The 14,899-nt window shown below is 35.1% G+C and overlaps 1 protein-coding gene across 50 annotated transcripts in view; it reads right to left on the bottom strand.

Moving 5' to 3' along the window:
• LOC140829354 (serine/threonine-protein kinase ATM) overlaps positions 1-14,899 on the bottom strand; it is a 52,119-nt gene that overhangs the window by 7,621 nt on the left and 29,599 nt on the right. For 49 of the 50 annotated variants that reach the window (XM_073192498.1, XM_073192511.1, XM_073192478.1 and 46 more), the window contains 25 exons: positions 12,934-13,044; positions 12,155-12,202; positions 11,948-12,052; positions 11,715-11,801; positions 10,330-10,644; positions 10,121-10,233; positions 8,927-8,993; positions 8,777-8,851; positions 8,491-8,610; positions 8,024-8,188; positions 7,853-7,951; positions 6,949-7,100; positions 5,802-6,003; positions 5,626-5,670; positions 5,433-5,516; positions 5,034-5,117; positions 3,576-3,656; positions 3,368-3,457; positions 3,208-3,270; positions 2,872-3,012; positions 2,730-2,786; positions 2,521-2,580; positions 2,276-2,370; positions 1,859-1,967; positions 1,107-1,196 (listed from right to left, as the gene is read on the bottom strand). In XM_073192498.1, the coding sequence (XP_073048599.1) occupies positions 1,107-1,196; positions 1,859-1,967; positions 2,276-2,370; positions 2,521-2,580; positions 2,730-2,786; positions 2,872-3,012; positions 3,208-3,270; positions 3,368-3,457; positions 3,576-3,656; positions 5,034-5,117; positions 5,433-5,516; positions 5,626-5,670; positions 5,802-6,003; positions 6,949-7,100; positions 7,853-7,951; positions 8,024-8,188; positions 8,491-8,610; positions 8,777-8,851; positions 8,927-8,993; positions 10,121-10,233; positions 10,330-10,644; positions 11,715-11,801; positions 11,948-12,052; positions 12,155-12,202; positions 12,934-13,044 (2,658 nt within the window). The remainder of the gene's footprint in view (positions 1-1,106; positions 1,197-1,858; positions 1,968-2,275; positions 2,371-2,520; positions 2,581-2,729; positions 2,787-2,871; positions 3,013-3,207; positions 3,271-3,367; positions 3,458-3,575; positions 3,657-5,033; positions 5,118-5,432; positions 5,517-5,625; positions 5,671-5,801; positions 6,004-6,948; positions 7,101-7,852; positions 7,952-8,023; positions 8,189-8,490; positions 8,611-8,776; positions 8,852-8,926; positions 8,994-10,120; positions 10,234-10,329; positions 10,645-11,714; positions 11,802-11,947; positions 12,053-12,154; positions 12,203-12,933; positions 13,045-14,899) is intronic. The other variant, XM_073192509.1, reaches the window with a different exon arrangement.

Consider the following 14,899-nt stretch of genomic DNA (forward strand, 5'->3'; position numbering starts at 1 on the left):
AATTTCCATGAGCATCTAAATGTGACGCTTCTTGCTAAACCCGCATCCCACCCATTCTCATTTAACCCATATTTACTCACTATTACCTTCTTCAACATCCCCTGTTCGACGTAAAATCTCCACCACCATTTACCCAACATAGCTTTGTTCCTCAACATGATTTTCCCAATATAAACTTCCATAGACATCTGAACGTCACATTTTTTGCTAAACCCGCATCCCAACCATTCTCTTGTAGCTTGTATTTACTCACTATGATCTTCTTCCACAACTTCCCATCTTCCACATAAAACCTCCACCACCATTTCCCCAACATAGTCTTGTTTCTCAAAAGTCAATACAATACTCCTAATACCCAATATCCCCCTATGTCTTTAGGTTTGCACACATGTTCCAGGCAACCAAATGACTGTGCATAAATTTTCTCCATCGCATCCGTTAATTCTTTTTGGTACCCTAAAAAGAGACGTAATAAATCAACAATGCGTTTAAAACTTATGGAATCAACGTTAGCCTTCTCCCTCTTAACAAAAATGCTCTCTTCCAACTTGCCAACCTTTTAGACATCTTAGTCAGAATAGGTTCCCAAAACGACCTGTAATGGATTTCCTCCTAAAGGAACTCCCACATACTTAATCGGCCACTTTTCCTTACCACATCCAATTTGCTAAGCTAATTGTTCAACTTTTCCTTCTTCACATTGGATGCCCAACAAAGCATTTTTTTCCCAATTGATTTTTAACTCAGACATGTTGCAAAATGACCTCACAACTTCCACAAAAAATCTGATATGATTCTCTTCCTCAACAAAGAAAAAGGTCATCTGCAAACTGAATATGAGATATCTTTATCCTATTTCTACCAACCTTGATCCCTCTCATTAAATTCATGTCCTCAACTTTATCAATCAACCCTCCCAAACACATCCACTACCAAGTTAAACAAAAAAGGAGACAAAGAATCACCTTGTCACATAAAACAGTATATTTGCTTTTATGTAAAAAAAAACTATTACCAAAATGAAAATTTTAACACAGTACAATTTGCTCTAGAAAAGAAAGTTCAAGAAAGCAGCATTGATTAATTTGCTTTTATGATCACACTACCTTGTATGTACGTATTATGAGTCTCCTCTTCCACGTGTCACGATTTTTCTGCAAGAAAGTGTTGACTAAACCAAAAAACTGTTCCATCACCTGTGAATTATTTTTAAAAAATTACATAATGAAACCCATTGAGTATTTGCAAATATAAAAAAACAGAATATATCACCACTAAAAAGGAAAATGGATGAAACGAAAAAAGGAATAACAGAGATTCATTTCAAGCATGATTGTGCAGAGAAAAAGGGATAAACCAAGCTGGGCTGGTACAACAGACAGCTGGTTTTCACGAAATGTAAGAAATCTAGAAGTCGAAAGCAACTCAACAAAACTATTCGTGGAAGTCAAAGTGAGCCTACAAGCACAATAACTTTAAACAAAAAAATGAAAAATCACCACTCTTGGACCAAATGCACTAGATTGTTACCACTCAATTAATTTCAAAAACATACTTTCCACAAAGCACTGCTGTTAAATCACCAATTGACAGCCCCTTTCGCATTTAATTTCTTTTCATTTGTGTAATCTCTATTTTGAACAAGGATAACTGTACATGAAAGACATGAAAATGAAACCAGGTTGCTCTAACAATGTGATAATCTTGAAACTCTGGGAAGTATGCTAAATTCAATTAAGATTTTACCGTTGGCTGTAACTCCTCAAAATAAAGTGTGTCCACCCACAACTATTGTAGTTCATCTTTTACCAAGGATACCGTATGATTTACAAGAATAACAAATGGACTGAACGCTTACAGCATCTTGTCTCAAATCATCATTTCCAGATTTTGCCAGTTGTCTGTATCTCATACCATCAGAACCTAGGCACTCAACCACTTTCGGAGCATTTATGCCATTCATTATGCTGCATATTTGAGTGCAAAAACAGAAAGTCAAAAGACAGGTAGATCGTATTTACGAGAGCCTTATGCTTACTGCACTTATTTACTCACAATACTTGGGTTCTATATTCTTATTATAACCTTTTTCACTATGATCAATAATTATAAATATAATAAAGATTAATTCATTTCAAAGGAAAAGATTATCCTCTTAATTATAACCTTAAAAGCCTTTTCTAGTTTCCTTGAAATCACACAAAAGAAAAAAAATTCCATAAGATTACTTAATCCAAATTCAGGATCCAAACCAAACAGAGGGATAATTACTCACGTGACAGAATCAGCCAGCCCTCTGAAGTGGGGGAAAAACCCTTTAGGATATTGACAAGTTTGGTCAACAGGGAAATTAGATGTTACCACAGGAACCTGAAATGAAACATGCAGTCAGATGCCTTACTTAACCATCTCCATGACAAATAAAGTAAGCCCTATGGTAATATAGAGGTATCTTTAACAAAAAGATTGGTCAAGTACGGATACTAAGACCTACGAAGGAAACCAAAAGATAAGTCTTACGAGCTCGAGTTCTCTAATGCTACGGAGTTCTCTCGGTAGAGCAACTTTTTTGTTGGTATCCTGTTCACAAATTCCTTCCATTAGCTAAAAAAACCCATTATTTGACTCAAGATACCCCAGGAAGAAGAAAAAGACCCAGAAAACAAAGATGTAAAGCACAGAAATAATTACCAGAAATATGAATGAGCAAAGTAATGACAGACAAATACCTCTCTTTTTGTTTCCAACTCAGCAAGTTTAATGTAAATCTCCACCATTTGTTTCATCTAAGGCACACAAAATGCGAAACCAGAAAGTGAGAGGAAACAATATAAACCATGAAGATAAACATCAGAAAAATGAGGGGTTTACTTGGCTGATGACAGCACCATGGTATGCAGATAGCTCCCTTAAGAGATCTTCTGCTGCAACCTTTTTATCGACATCCACCACAAATGAGTTTCTACTACGCTGTTTGTCCTTGATCCGGTCACCATTTGCCAGAGCCAGCAGCTGATAAGTAACAGAAGGAAGAGAAATGCCAAGGTCATGTATATAATTTTTCTTATTAAAAATCTAAACCACAGGGACGTAATATAAAGTCGATGACTACTCAGTGGAAGTGGAGCAGAAAGGATTATAATGAATAACAAACATCAATCTCTAGTAACTAAAGATACTATCTTCCTGCAACAAAAAAATTCATACCTGAAAAATTGTATGATAAGGATGGTCAAGTGCCATCTTCTTCACAAGAGAAACCAACGCAAACTGCAATCATCAACGATTCATCACACATAAATAGAGGACAAAATTTACATAGTAAGGATAAACATCGGCAAAAACAAAGTGAGCATCATAAATTAACCTGAAAATTTTTAGGTGCCAAAGAATCTTTGTTGCCACCCATCCGTGAAGCAATTTGGTAAACCAATGGAATAAACTTGTAAGACTGTACCTGCAAGCATATGGACACAACAAATGCATAACTTTGTCCAGAAGATGATGATCTGAGCTACTGGAACATATCATTTCCCATGGCCCCAATTAACCAAAGCATGGTATCAACATAATACCTCCTTGATGGTGCTGAGCATGCTATCTATTGCTATCTCTTTGTTTGTAAGACTGAACCACATGGAAACAAGTCGAAACACCTAAAAGTTGAAAAAATAAAAACACATGTCAACTAATAGAAAAAATATATATTTAGAATTAAGAAACTATAAGGAACTGAAAGTGATGAAAATTAACTAGTTCCATAATAAGCATTAAATCAATAAATGTGTTTAATCAATCAGAGGACAACTACAACTTTGAAGCCACAACGCATCCATAATCCATATGTTCAAGTTCAAGTACTAATAAGAACCCATATTATGCAAAACAAACATGCAACTAGGATCTATGTTTTAATGAACAACATTTTAATTTTTAACTGCACGTAATTAATTGTTGTCCAAACGACGAACAGCTGACTCTGAGATGCGATGCATTTGCCATTGCTTGTATTAAGATCTTGGTTACAAAGTCAGAGGTAGGAATCTATTCACAGTTCCTAGGCCATAAGAATAAACCAAATTCCTTTTGTTTAAAACATGTTTTGCACCTAAACTTAACCAACCTTGTTTTGTGTCGAAACCTAAACCACGTTGGTGGGAAGCACACGAGCGTGACTGAAACTGATTCTTGGCAATCCTAACAACTCAAATCCATGCCGATTTTATGCTCCAGTTGTTCGCAATTGAATTATTCTAATTCCATTATAAGACCTTCATCTTTAAAATGGATATTTTTTTCCCACAGCATCTTTTCTAGGAGTAAGAATGCAATGGCCTACAATTCAAGTATATATTTGAGGAAATATATATGCGTTATTCTAGAGTGTTTATCAGGTACTACTACAGTTGAGCATTGTATCCTGTGTGTAATGTTTCTAAATAATATCGACCAGAAAAAAATTTCCTTTAATCAGGAAGGCGATCAAATTAGTTATTGCCACATGCTTTAACAACCTTTTCTCGTATTATCCTCTTCTACACTAGTGACTTTTGTTACCAGTAGTCAATAATTAGTCTGTGGTAAGCATGGATATAAATTTTCAATGCGTAATTCAAATGAGGGATGTTGACAGAGATAACCATTGCAACATGATGCAGACCCCCTAATTTTCTCAGAACGTCACATAAATCGGTGAATTATCGATCTATTGGAAGGTAGTTGATTCTCCCAATAGCTTTATCATCCTACTGCTTAAAACTAATGGAATGTGATTAAAAAAAATAGACTGCTTCACGAGGATATGTATTTCTACACAAGCAAAAACTCAATTCGTTCCCATATGAAGTTTCAAGAAATCCTGTAAATCAGTCAGTACCAAGGCTCAGGAAAATGATCCCAAACACTTATATTCTAGTTAACTTCAGGGTAGTGATCTATGGCATGTTTGGTGAGTGAGAATTTTCAAATTCATGTACTAAGTACTGTAATTCTACTCTGATTGAAATGAAATGAACACAATTGTAAATACATACCACTTGGACATCATATTTGTCACCAATGATCAAACATTGCTTGTATCCCTCTACTGCTGTTGAGAGAAATTTGTCCCTATCTTCCTGGGTAGCAAATGTAACATGTAGAAATAAGATCAGTAGCATCAAAACAAAATCAGCTATAGGAAAGGTGCAGCAAAGTACAAAAGAGATTTAGGCCGGTTAACCAAATACATTTTTTGACAGCCAAATAAAACACATGATGCTGGGACAAAGCAGAAATAACCGTAAATAATGAAAAGAAAAGATCGATGTTGAACAGTAAGTATTCGATAAGCTACTGAATTTTCACCCATCAATTGCATAAAAACAATGTGAAATGGGTCAACTCATACAAATAATGCCAATTCCAGCAAAACTGTCCACCCTTGATCATACCTGCAATTTCTCTGCCTCCCCTTTGTCCATTGAAAGTTGCTTTTGTAGCTCTTGTATTTTTAATGAGTAATCAATCTTATCTCCCTAAAATCCACATCGTCAAACATCTCTAATAAATAATACCCCTCACAATTAATTGACAGTGGCAGCTGCGAGTGACTTATCTTAGGAAAATACAAGCATAGGGACTCACTTTTGACGTCTTCAAACGCTTAAGAAGTGCTTCTAGCTCCTTTGTCTGCATCTCAACAAGACAACAACACATTTACAATTGAAATCACCAATGAGCAAAATAAACCCCTTCCTCCAACCTTCAGCTCCCTCAAGTAAAATTTTGTGCATTTTCTTTGGCTATCTTGTTATATATACCTTGTGTTTCCGTAAACGGATTGCTACGTGCCATTCATTGGAGTTAAGTCTCTCTTCGTGACTACGAAAAAGAGCATCTGCATAGTGTGCGAGATTAAAATGCATCTGGCTCCTTTTTTCTGCTGACAACTTTTCAGTGGTAATGTGATTTCCAGCTAGAACAACAGCACGTTTCAGGTACTTCTCCAATATAGTCCTCGAGCTGTAGCACGACCACAGACGATGATGAAAGTTATCAATTTACGAAATAAAAAAATTTAGATGCATACTAACTGTTAATATATCCGAAGATCAACTTGTGTATCCAATAATTGAAACGTCAACTTTAGCTAGTTCATGAATTTCAGTAATCCATGTCTCGAATTGAAAGTTCTGGTAAACTTATGGCGCGCACAAATAAAGTTTGATGATATCCAACAATTTTTAACCCAGAATACTCAATAATCAATAACATAAAAGCAGTCAGTACTAGAGGTAAGTAGAACTTGAACCAATCCGAACCAAATCAAACTAATGGTTTGGATTGGTTTTTAGTCACGGTTTAGAACAGTTTAGAATTAACCAAATTGAAAAAATTGTGGTTGAAGTTTTGATTAAATATGAAAATGACCAAATTTTATGATTGAAAACAGCACAAGTAAGAAATTCATCCAAATTGTATCAGACAGAGATTATTACCAAGTATGATCACATTCACTAGCATAAAATATACAAAGTTAATTAATCATCCTCTAACGAGGGAAGAATAACAAAAACTATGAAATGTAAACAGCAAACTTACTATCAAAACAATTAAAAAGAGATTCATTAAATAATTTTTTTTTCATTTCAACAGCTGCTAAATTTTTAAGAAAAAAATCTATGAAACTAGTATTATATATAAAAATAGGAAAAAAAAAACTATGAAACTAGTATTATATAATAAAAATAGGCTAATGAACTTGCACTCCAATTTGTATTACTTTTGCTCTATTTTACACACACAAATAAAAATGATTTCATTTATAAAGTGGGATACATATAGCATCAACCAGAGTGAAAATAGCATCAATGTTAGAAATAACAGTATATTCAAAAGGACAAAATGTGTATATGAACAATAATTAAAGAACCTGTAGGGTAAGGAATATAATGATGGATAACTCACTTGCTTGATCGAGTTTCTGCCAGCCACTTTCCAACTAAGCGAAAGACATCTGCTGCATCTTCCTTCAATTGACGATTTTGTGAAATATGATCAGCGAGATTGATTGCCATTTCGTGCTGACCTTGGGCACGAAGGAGCTTAGCTTCTTCAAGCTTTCATCAGAAGTTCATGAATGTTAGAGAGAGAGAGAGAGAGAGAGAGAGAGAGAGAGAGAGAGAGAGAGAGAGAGAGAGAGAGAGAGAGAGAGTTGCAGGGTGCAGCTAAACCCCTATACCGCAAATTCACAGACCACAACCAACGACGACTAAAAAAAGAAGTGCCACAGAATTATATTCAACGGATCTATGATCTGTGATAACTTAATGGGAAAGCATGTCCACACTCCAGACCACATGCAAGATCATGCATATATTGAGAAAGAAACACTTCAGCGATATTCAGACAAAATAAGGGTGAGAACGGAATCTTGCAACAGCGACTGATGAAATTCAGAAAATATAATGAATTTATTTTCTCATCCTAGCCATACCAAGGCCCAACAAAGGAATACGAAGGTGCATTTACAAGAGTGAAGTGAACACAATCGGCAGATGGATTTCACATTCCATGAGATATGGAATATCAAAGAGAAATGCATACCCTTCCAACCCAGCACACATTGAGTACTCTTGTCCAATTAAGAGAAAATAAACTTAAATTAATAAAAGTATCCCGAGCCCTAAAGGTGAAATAGAAACAACGAGAATCTAAATACAGGGAACAAAGTATTTTGGGACAAGAGGTGTTTGGACCAAATGAATATTGATTGTACAAATGCGTAATTGGTGATACAAGGGCCAAAAAAGGCTGAGAGCTAGGAAAATTTTACACTAGTGGAGCACAAAAGACGGATTTTAACACGTACCCTTCCAAGCCAGTACAAGTTAGAATACTCTTCTCCCAAACCTGAGCAAAGATATTTAAATTCATGCAAGGCTGCCGCAGCCTGAGAAGTCCTACAGCCCTACAGATGAGCAACCAAAAAATCATCTTAGCAAGGTCAGCTCTGGCATATTACCAACTTTTAAAAGAATACCTTCCGAAGAATTGATGCCGATTCCAAGAGATGATGTGCAGTACTGTCACTGGAGTTTAAAACCTGAAGTAAGACTCTTCTGAATGCTATGAAAGGTTCCAACATATTCATGTGTAACTCCGCTTGCTTGAAAATACGGATCCATATCTTATGCAGTGTCTTCAACTACAATATTCGGATTTAAAACCAAGGGTGAGTGAATGAATATACTTGATAATCAAATATAAGGGTGTACAATGCTATTAGACATTGAATCTGACTTGTGACCAAACAAACATAACTAGGATTGGTTCAGGGATTTCAATCGAAAATTATATATATTTACAGCATCATCATCATGAAATATAGATGTTAAGTTCTTAAAACATAGAAGTTTCCTTATTTTGGATACAAAATGTGACAAACACTTGATATATGATGGTAATGCAAGCAATGCATTTACTGAGGACGAGAATTCAACAAGATACCTGATCCATGGAGGGGACAACAGGTTCAGATAACAGTTTCTGTCTCTCAGAAGATGAATCAAATTTTTCACAGGATGAATTCCAACGCAAATCCCAAGCCATTCCAAGATGATAAAAAATCTGGGAGGCATTTCGTGTAGAAATCATCAAGCAATTAATAGACCCTAGAAATACTTGTTTTATCATCTTAAGAAAGACTTCTATTTCCCTTAAAAGGACATCCATGAGATTACCTACACTTGTAAACACATCCAGCGAAAAAATGGCTGCTTGGAACTTTACATACCTGAAGTTTCACTAACGTCGAGTAGATATATTCGGTACTCTCCTTGCTTGCATGGAAAATGGACATCAGAAGATCCTGATAAAGCTCTTAGTTATTCTAACAGGTTTTAGCACCCCAAAAATTATCAGGGAGTACTGCAAGCAAACCAACCTGCTTCGTGTTCCTTAACGTTGTATAGAATTCATCATAATCTCCTTCTTGTAGTGCTCTCAAACAACTGTGTTGGAGCAAAAAGAACCGCATCATTCAATTCTCGACAGGATTCCAAATTCAAGCAAAATGTTTATCGTATTGATAGCCTAAGATAGGTTTTATGTACGTAATGATGAAATTGAATATACCAATTCCAACACATATAAGAACAAGATCATCAAAAGATAAGTTCTATCGGAGTCTTAGAGCACACAACAAATTATGCATAATTTGCAAATTAAAAGGAATTGACTAGAGGAATTTGTTAGACACAACAGAGCAATGGAATAATAGCAAATGGAAAGAAAGTACATAATGTACGCATTAAAACCCAACTTTTGAACTTGCATCCATTCAGCATCAAACCTTGATAGTATGTGGTGCATAAGCATAATACTTAGTTGGAATATAGAGCATCATACTCAGTTGGTGAACAAGCATTGTACTCCAATGGATAGTATATAATAAATGACATTTAGATCCAGTAACCACTTTCTAGCAAGCTACTAGCAATCTAGACCATTTCTTGACTCATAAGGTTACATGAAAGCATTTTGTGTGCAAATTTTCCAGGGATTAATGTCCAGTATTAACGTGAGCATGATCCTAGCTTTCAAGCAACCTAGAAGAATCAAACCTGTGCATTAGAAGCAGTTTTTTGGGCTGTAAGCCGATATCAAGACCAAGAACGAGTTATTGAGTCATTTTAAGTAATTTACTTGTATTTTGACTGCACATTTTTATTTATTTTTTTGGGTCAATTGTAATATTATAATTACGTCCTTGTGGGCTTATACTTAGATTGTTTTGTTAACACTCGCATAAATGCTTAGAAGCCTATTTATAGGGCTAGTTTAGGCTTGTTTTAAGCTCGTTAGGTTAAGCGGAGTGCTAAGATATATACACACACACAAAACTAAGTGTTCTCTCTCCATATTTTATGGAGGTACCAAACTTGTAGTTTCTGATTCTTGTGAATAATAGCACAATATTGCTTGGTATCCTTGCTTGTGGCCTCACTAGCATCGCATCAAGTATACTGAAGCTTCAGATTTATAATAAAGAGTAAATTGAAGTTTCAGATATTTTCAAATGTTAAAATTAAAATTGAACCAACTAAATTCTCATTAAATTTCAAATCCAAGGAAGTACCCATGCAAATTTTCATTGAAATGATGTCCACCAGGTTGATGAGCAACAGGTGCAGCACCACAAGAATACAATGAACAAAAATCCCAATTTCCTGCACGCCAAGCAGCTTCATACTGCATAACAAGAAAAAAGCAAAGCCATTGAACAAACTACCACCCAGGATGTAGAATAAAAGATGGGGTAGATTATCACTCTTCATCTATTTAAACCTGAAGCTCAGCAAATTCTAGATCGTGTTGTAACCGACCCGTCTGAGTAGTCAGCCCTTGACAATATACATCCAACACGTGAGTACAGCCAATTTGCTGTAAAGACCTAACTAAACCTTTATAAGGTTTCTTGTGCGTCGTATCATGTTCAGTTTGAGAGAAAAATGCATGAGCTGGCTGCTGAGAATTCCCAGAAGAAGGGTGTGTGGAGCCATTCATTTGTGGCATTAGCTCAAAGCGTGCTTGCAAATCCAAGTATTCAAGCGCCTTACTCCAATTTCCCTCATGTTGAAAAATTGTTATCTGAGAGCTGAGCTGCAAAAACCAAAGATGAAGAATACTGACACGGCCGAACAGCAAGCTAGGGGAATATGGAAGCTATCAGTGTTCTCTTTTGCCAGATAAGAGGGCGAGGAGATTTCTTATTTTCACATTTGAGATACGGGTTCAGCAGTTGTTTAAGAAAATAAATCGACAATAAATTAACTTTAAACAATTCCTTGATTTTAATCATTTAATCATACAAGTACGACTCCAAATTGAAGGGTTACTTTTAAGGGAGGTTATTGCCGTAAATTCTCTTGGTGTATCCACAAGAGAGAGGCTTCTGAGGCACTCATGTTGATATTTATTCTCCCTCTCAAGATTGATTTGCATGGCTATCTCATTGCAATCGCATCCTAGAAAAGTTGCAGAGTAGTTCCATGACACTAAAATAAATTCGCTACGACATCAAGGTATTGTCTCATTTCAAAGGCATATTCTAAGAAGATATACAGGGTTATGATACTATAGACTAAAAATGGAAAGTGGAGTGAATAGATTTCCTCAAAATTATCATATTGAGGGGGCAGCTATTATTTTAACCAGACCAATAATGAGGTACAAAGGAAAGATTCTCCAGGGAACTTCATGTGGAGGCTACTATCAGAAGAAATAGTTCTAATGTCCTCTTCACGAGCCTTCTCATCCGAATTTTATATCGCTTATTCAAAGACCTAATATTCTAGGCTAAATTCTACATCAAGAATCCGAAAATCATATATGAAACCATTCCCGTAAATGTTCCTTCCATCACAACAAAAATGAGATCCGTGATACGTATGATGAAGTCTTGATACCCAAAAAACCTCAATAACTTGGGATTCTAATTATAAATCTTTTAAGGGGATATTGAAACCTATTGGTTAATAAGAAGTTTATATAGGCAAAAGTTTTTCGGTGTTCAAACAATTCCTAATCATTCTACCATTCCTTTGCATCCAACTTCAATTATCAAACCTTTTGAAAAGTATATCCTCTCAATGTGACATTTTCATTTTGGTAAACCAAGACAGCTAGTCATTAATTCACAGAGCAATAACATTTATATATTTTCAACAAACCTTGTGAGATTGAATAATCCCATAGAGGCTGTCAGGCTCATTGATTTGAGTTACCGCAGATGCTAGTATTTCAATGTGGGATTGCAGCTGACAGTCAAACAAAAGAGTAAGTTTTTTTCCTGTGAAGTATACACATTATGCAGAGTGAAACAAGAAAATAACTAATGGTATCAAGTTCAAGAGGAACTATTTTGGACTCAGCAATAAATTTTGTGAGGTAAAATTGAACAAACCATTTCACGAGGAGAAAAATCAGGGCTGCCCAATGTGAGACTATTGAAGTGTTCCTCACACCAGTACTCAACATAAAGAACAGCACTAAAGTAAGAGCCACATTTCTGCAAGCATAATAAGTCAAACAAAAGAGAATACGGAGATTATCAGGAATGGTACTCAAAAACAAAGCGAGGCTCGAGAAAAGAGTTTGGAATTGTACTCACAATAGCTGATTTTGCTGCCATGAGATAATCGACAGAAAGCCAATAGACCTGGACATAGATAAAATTGTAAGAAAACGAACATAGAGGCCAGTTTTTAGGTGGAAATAAATGGAGTAAAAAATTCTTGTTTAGTAGTTAAGTACATGTCACTAAACATGAATCTTAGAAAAGAATATAAACAGGACTAAACAAATTAAGCAAAAAAAAAAAACTCCGGCAGTGGCAATCTTTCCTAGAGAAGTGTGAGAAACATTTGATCTACAGTTCGGAAAAAATCCAGGATGAGTTTATGTGTCAATCTTTCTCGGCAATGAAGGTGAATGAAGAAATATTCGATAATAAAATCCAGCACCAAAGAAAATATTTAATGGTGAACCAATCTCCTACTGATTATTTACGCTCCTTTATCTTATTTTATACAAACATCTAAATAATTTGTTTAAATAAGAAGTTACAGTTTATAGGCTCCTAAATCAAGCATATGCATCTTTAGGGATCACAAGAGTTGAAAATAATATTTTTACACAAATAATGCAAGAAGTCAATCACGGATTTGTTAACTTCAACGTCATCCACATAAGCATGTGTACGATGAATGATAATAACATAAAATATTTAGCAGAAGAAATGGAAATTGAACAGATTTTGTTTGAAACAGATTTTGCAGTGACATAAATTGTGGTTCATTAGCAGATTAACATTATCTGATTGTAACGAGTTCACTTGAAGGAAATGCCATGTACATTCAACAAATTTAAACTGTAATTAAAAATGTTAACCTTTTCCCAACATAATGTTGATACTGATAGTCTACAGGATGTTGTCTGCTGATCCTTCATCTTTGCTGATGCAACACGTGACTTTGACCCATAACTAGGACTCTTAGTTTGCTGTTGAAATCATAAATCAAGTGAACTAAGCTTTGAGAAAGTTAATGTCACACAAATTATGCTGCAAAGAACATGTCAGATTATTGAACTTCGAATGGTCTTTTTACAGATCAAATTCAGCTTTATTTTAACAGCAGTAAAAAACTCTGGAAGTGGTTGCCTAAATACGAGAAAAAGAAATTAGAAAAATAACCTTAACGGCAGGTTGATGTAATTAGATAGAATCATAGTTATTTAGGGCGCACTAAAACGATAGGATACCCTGGAGCCTAAATCGCAAGGCGAAGAGCACGCTTTACTTTGGTAAGCGTATTTGGCATAGATTTTTAAATTCAACATATAAAAAGTGATTTATAACATAAATCTATAATATTACATAAATAATATTTTTCACAAAGATATCAAACATTGTAAAATAGAATTCATTAATAGAGCATAAATAAAAACGAGAAAAAACTTTAATCATCTCAAATTCATTAGTAAGTCATTAATTCATAATATGAAAAACTTCAAGTATCTAAATCATCAAATTCCTCTTCATCTTTCTAAACTATATCATCATCATCTTCTTCTTCCAAAACCACGGTGAGTCGTGAATGTATAAGAAATTAGAATAAAAATTTGCATAAAAGATTACAGTATTATCTAAATCATCAAATTCTTTTCTTCTTTCTCAATTGTATCATCATCTTCATCATCATAGAGGGAAGATGATAGTAGAAATTTGCATAGAGGACTTATGGACTTTCTGATAAAAACGTTTTGCATGAATGAGTGACAAAGGTTCTTTTATCATTAAATAGCCATGAAATTTGATAATTGAACTTCAAAACTGGCTAGGCTCGAGTTGATTTTTATTTACTTACAAAATATCAGCTCACTTCTTTAGATCGCACACTTCAACATCACTGGGATGCCTCGTGCTTAGGCAAAGATGTGCGCTTTAAAAACTATGGATAGAACACGTAATGTCAATCTAGATACAGTCAGGCGCACACTTTTAATAACTATGGATAGAACACGTAATGTCAGTCAACAGCTTATGTTATCCAATCACGTGTCAGTCACATATAATAACACTAAAAAAGCTATGTTGCATGGATAAGGGTAAGCTTAAAAATACAAAACGCGATACAGTTAGGATACGACAATTATTAAAATATAAATAAATATTATAATAAATTGAGAACTAAAATTTAAGACATTGGGGATTTAAGAAGAAAAACTAAAACAAAACTGGTCAGGAACTGTAGGGCGGCAAACGAACTTCAACGAGTAAGAGAGGAATGATGGTCGATGAGAGGCAAACCGCTCATACCAGAATCGATTAGATGTGCCTTAGGACTTATATGCCCAATTCCTTTTATGTTTTTTTTAAATCAGTTCTAAAAAATTCAGTTGTTTCATTTTAACTTTTAATTATTTGCAATTGTGCCAAAACGTATCCGGAAAATGTATCTCGGCATGGCGTATCCTCGCCGTGTACAAGACGCCTCCGATTGGTCAGACCTACAAACAGTCAACGATATGGATTTTTCCATATCCAACACGCGTATTGGCGTGTCGTATATGATCCATATACGATATTTCAAAATAAAAAGTTCGCTACATAGCTAAATGGAACCCAGTAAAAGCAGTTTGAATGAGAGAACAAGAAATGTTTCATCAATTCAAAACAGAATGAGCGATACAAGCCATTCCCCAAAGACAAGGGACACAAGCCTACAAAATTCTATGTCAGATATGTGTGACAGAGAAAATCTCCTCAACACTCAAGTGATTATTTTAAAGCTTTTAAAACCATCAGCATGACACATGAAGAGGGGCATCCGACGAGCTCAATTTAATTACATTT

Source organism: Primulina eburnea, chromosome 4 (genome assembly GCF_022965805.1).
Source record: "Primulina eburnea isolate SZY01 chromosome 4, ASM2296580v1, whole genome shotgun sequence".
Taxonomy (NCBI): domain Eukaryota; kingdom Viridiplantae; phylum Streptophyta; class Magnoliopsida; order Lamiales; family Gesneriaceae; genus Primulina; species Primulina eburnea.